Source organism: Babylonia areolata, chromosome 8, assembly GCF_041734735.1.
Source record: "Babylonia areolata isolate BAREFJ2019XMU chromosome 8, ASM4173473v1, whole genome shotgun sequence".
Lineage (NCBI taxonomy): Eukaryota > Metazoa > Mollusca > Gastropoda > Neogastropoda > Buccinidae > Babylonia > Babylonia areolata.
In genome coordinates, this window is record NC_134883.1 from 6,459,200 (window position 1) to 6,464,199 (window position 5,000).

At 44.8% G+C, this 5,000-nt stretch overlaps 1 protein-coding gene across 1 annotated transcript in view; it reads left to right on the forward strand.

Annotated features, from left to right (window-relative positions):
- LOC143284488 (voltage-dependent calcium channel subunit alpha-2/delta-3-like) overlaps window positions 1-5,000 on the forward strand; it is a 670,968-nt gene that overhangs the window by 580,345 nt on the left and 85,623 nt on the right. The window contains exons 8-9 of the mRNA XM_076591175.1: window positions 82-142; window positions 1,349-1,499. Of these exons, the coding sequence (XP_076447290.1) occupies window positions 82-142; window positions 1,349-1,499 (212 nt within the window). The remainder of the gene's footprint in view (window positions 1-81; window positions 143-1,348; window positions 1,500-5,000) is intronic.

Genomic DNA, 5,000 nt, shown 5'->3' on the forward strand with positions numbered 1-5,000 from the left:
TGTCTGTCTGTCTGTCTGTCTGTCTGTGTAGAGTTGTGAAGAAAGAACTGAAGCTCTCATTTTCACCGGTGGCTGTTTCAGGAATGCAGTGGCCCAGAGATCCAGAAAAGGTGGACGTGTTTGACTGCCGGATGCAGAAATGGTGAGGCTGCAGTGCGTTGATAACATTGAACAGTACCCAGCACACAGCACACAGCACACACACAGGCATAGTCGCGTGCACACACAAGTATATATATACAACACATACGCGCACGTGTACTTGCATAGACACAGACACAGACACAGACACACACAGGCACACACAGGCATACACACACACACACACACACACACACACACACACACACACACACACACACACACACACACACACACAGACACACACACACACACACACACACACACACACACACACACACACACACACACACACACACACACACACACACACACAGCTGGACTGGATTAGAGAGTCTTTTGAACTGAATCGACGACTCCCCCCTACCCTCATCCCATACCCCCACCCCCCCTGCCAAGTGCTTTAATTGTTCGAAGCCGGTAATAAAGTATTTTGAAGTGATCTGAATGTGTTGAAGCAGACAATAAAGTCGTTTGAAGTGAACCTGAATCTGATGAAGCAGAGCAGACAATAACTTCTGTTGTTGACGTTAATTGAATCTGGAGAGCAGACAGTAAACTCGCTTGGATTGAAATTAAATCCCCCTCCTCCTCCCCTCGTCCCCCCCCCCCTCCCCATTTCCTCTGCGCTACGTGTGGTTATTGTTCGAAACAGGCTATAACCTCTTCTGAACTGAATTGAACCCCCACCCCCCACCCGCACCCCCACCCCACTCCCTATTGTGGCAGATATGTTTATTCCTTGAAGCAGACAATAAACTCGTTTGAACTGAATTTAATCACACACATCCCCACCCCCCACTCCCCCACCCACACCCACCCCCCACTTGCCCCCCCCCACCCCCACCCCACCACTCCCTAAGCCATGCATGGGTGTTATTGTTTAAAACAGGCAGTATCGTCTTATGAATTGAACTGAACCCCCACCCCAACCCCCATCCCCCACTTTGGCAGATATGTTAATTGTGTTTGAAACAAACAATAAATTCGTTTGAAGTGAATTTAATCGCCCCTCCGCCCCTCCCCCTCCTCCCCCCCTCCCCGCCCCCCCCCCCCTCCCCCCACCCCCGACCCCCCGACCTCCACCCTCCCTATGTGCGAGCTGAATCGGTAGCATAAAACAGCATTGTCTTGAAGTTGTGTACCTTGTGAATGGGGAGAGAGAGAGAGAGAGTTACCACTTTCCACCATTTGTTATTCATGGCAGGTACATCCAGGCGGCCAGCACCCCCAAGAACATCATCATCCTGCTGGACACCAGCGGCAGCATGACGGGAAAGAGGTTCACCATCGCCCAGAGCACGGTGTCCACCATCCTGGATACACTCAGCGACGAGGACTACTTCAACATCATCAAGGTATTTGTATTTGTATTTGTATTTCTTTTTATCACAACAGATTTCTCTGTGTGAAATTCGGGCTGCTCTCCCCAGGGAGAGCGCGTCGCTACACTACAGCGCCACCCTTTTTTTTTTTTTCTTTTTTTTTTTTGTATTTTTTTCCTGCATGCAGTTTTATTTGTTTTATCGATGTGGATTTTTCTACAGAATTTTGCCAGGAACAACCCTTTTGTTGCCGTGGGTTCTTTTACGTGCGCTAAGTGCATGCTAGCACACGGGACCTCGGTTTATCGTCTCATCCGAATGACTAGCGTCCAGACCACCACTCAAGGTCTAGTGGTTGGGGGAGAAAATATCGGCGGCTGAACCGTGATTCGAACCAGCGCGCTGAGATTCTCTCGCTTCCTAGGCGGACGCGTTACCTCTAGGCCATCACTCCACTACTGTGCTGTAGTGTTGTTGTATGTCTGATTGATACTTTTGACTTCATGCAACCCTGTGCTGTATAGTGTTGTTGTATGTCTGATTGATACTTTTGACTTCATGCAACCCTGTGCTGTATAGTGTTGTTGTATGTCTGATTGATACTTTTGACTTCATGCAACACTGTTCTGTAGTGTTGTTGTATGTCTGATTGATACTTTTGACTTCATGCAACACTGTGCCTGTAGTGTTGTTGTATGTCTGATGGATACTTTTGACTTCATGCAACCCTGTGCTGTATAGTGTTGTTGTATGTCTGATTGATACTTTTGACTTCATGCAACACTGTTCTGTAGTGTTGTTGTATGTCTGATTGATACTTTTGACTTCATGCAACCCTGTGCTGTATAGTGTTGTTGTATGTCTGATGGATACTTTTGACTTCATGCAACACTGTGCTGTATAGTGTTGTTGTATGTCTGATGGATACTTTTGACTTCATGCAACATTGTGCTGTAGTGTTGTTGTATGTCTGATTGATACTTTTGACTTCATGCAACACTGTGCTGTATAGTGTTGTTGTATGTCTGATTGATACTTTTGACTTCATGCAACACTGTGCTGTATAGCGTTGTTGTATGTCTGATTGATACTTTTGACTTCATGCAACCCTGTGCTGTATAGTGTTGTTGTATGTCTCATTGATACTTTTGACTTCATGCAACCCTGTGCTGTAGTGTTGTTGTATGTCTGATTGATACTTTTGACTTCATGCAACACTGTGCTGTATAGCGTTGTTGTATGTCTGATTGATACTTTTGACTTCATGCAACACTGTGCTGTATAGCGTTGTTGTATGTCTGATTGATACTTTTGACTTCATGCAACCCTGTTCTGTAGTGTTGTTGTATGTCTGATGGATACTTTTGACTTCATGCAACACTGTGCTATATAGTGCTGTTTTATGTCTGATTGATACTTTTGACTTCATGCAACCCTGTGCTGTATAGTGTTGTTGTATGTCTGATGGATACTTTTGACTTCATGCAACCCTGTGCTGTATAGTGTTGTTGTATGTCTGATTGATACTTTTGACTTCATGCAACACTGTTCTGTAGTGTTGTTGTATGTCTGATTGATACTTTTGACTTCATGCAACACTGTTCTGTAGTGTTGTTGTATGTCTGATTGATACTTTTGACTTCATGCAACCCTGTGCTGTATAGTGTTGTTGTATGTCTGATTGATACTTTTGACTTCATGCAACACTGTGCTGTATAGCGTTGTTGTATGTCTGATTGATACTTTTGACTTCATGCAACACTGTGCTGTATAGTGTTGTTGTATGTCTGATTGATACTTTTGACTTCATGCAACCCTCCAGCCCTTGACATTAGAACTTTGTAGTCAATGTCAAATAAACTGTCAAAGTGTCAAAGTCTCTCTCTCACTCTATCTCTCTCTCTCTCTCTCTCTCTCTGTCTCTCTCTTTATCTGTCTCTGTCTCTCTCTTTATCTGTCTCTGTCTCTCTCTCTTTCCTCCTTCCCTCCTCTCTCTCTCAGTCTTTCTCTGTCTGACTCTCTGTCTCTGTCTCTGTCTCTCTCTCTCTCTCTCTCTTCATTAAAATTCAAATCACAACAGACCGTTAGAAGAGGAGGCGGACTGGGGGCAAGATGGGGGTGGGTGGGTGGGGGGGGGGATCCTGAATCTGATCCTGAGAATTAGGTCAGGTTTACGTTCATTTACACACTCTGCCCAATTTTCACAGCATGGCAAATCTAGGTCGCTACGTGTGAACACATAATAGGATTCACAGCTCATGAGCCTTCTTGTGGGGTAAGCGTTCTTCTGCGTGCCGACCTGTGAGAGTAAACGGCCTCTTTCTTCTTCTTCTTCTTCTTCTTCTTCTTCTTCTTCTTCTTCTTCTTCTTCTTCCTCTTCTTCTTCTTCTTCTGTTTCTTCTTCTTCTTCTTCTTCTTCTTCTTCTTCTTCTTCTTCTTCTTCTTCTTCTTCTTCTTCTTCTTCTTCGCCGCTTATGGGTTACAATTCCCACGTTCACCCGTGTCTTCAAGTGTGGTTTTCAACGTGCGTGACTCCGCCATGTACGTAGCCATATTCCGTTTTCGGGAATCTTTTCTTCATAAGTCTCTTCATTTTTATTCTCCTCATAAAACGGTTACACATATCTTTGGTCTCCTTGTGGACATACAACTGAGCACTTTTTCCAAAATGTAGTCCTGGCTGTTTTACTAGTGTTCAGAGCAGATGGAAAGTCCTGGTTTTTCTACTAGTGTTCAGAGCAGATGGAAAGTCCTGGCTGTCCTTCTAGTGTCCAGATGGAAAGTCCTGGTTGTGCTACTAGTGTCCAGATGGAAAGTCCTGGTTGTTCTACTAGTGTTCAGAGCAGATGGAAAGTCCTGGTTGTTCTACTAGTGTTCAGATGGAAAGTTCCGGCTGTCCTTCTAGTGTTCAAATGGAAAGTCCTGGTTGTTCTTCTAGTGTTCAGATGGAAAGTTCCGGCTGTCCTTCTAGTGTTCAAATGGAAAGTCCTGGTTGTTCTTCTAGTGTTCAGATGGAAAGTTCCGGCTGTTCTACTAGTGTTCAGATGGAAAGTCCTGGCTGATTTTCTAGTGTCTAGATGGAAAGTTCTGGCTGCCCTTCTAGTGTTCAGATGGAAAGTCCTGGTTGTTCTTCTAGTGTTCAGATGGAAAGTTCCGGCTGTTCTACTAGTGTTCAGATGGAAAGTCCTGGCTGATTTTCTAGTGTCCAGATGGAAAGTCCTGGCTGATTTTCTAGTGTCTAGATGGAAAGTCCTGGCTGTCCTTCTAGTGTTCAAATGGAAAGTCCTGGCTGTCCTTCTAGTGTTCAGATGGAAAGTCCTGGCTGTCCTTCTAGAGTTCAGATGGAAAGTCCTGGCTGTCCTTCTAGTGTTCAGATGGAAAGTCCTGGCTGTCCTACTGTTCTGGCTGTCAAAACTGAAAGACGTGAAGGTATACTGTTCTTTTGGCTCTCAAAGGAGAACGTTCTGGCTGTCAAAACAGAAGGAAGGAGTATGAAGTTGTAGTTGTTCTTCATGGGGAAGATATGGCAGTTAA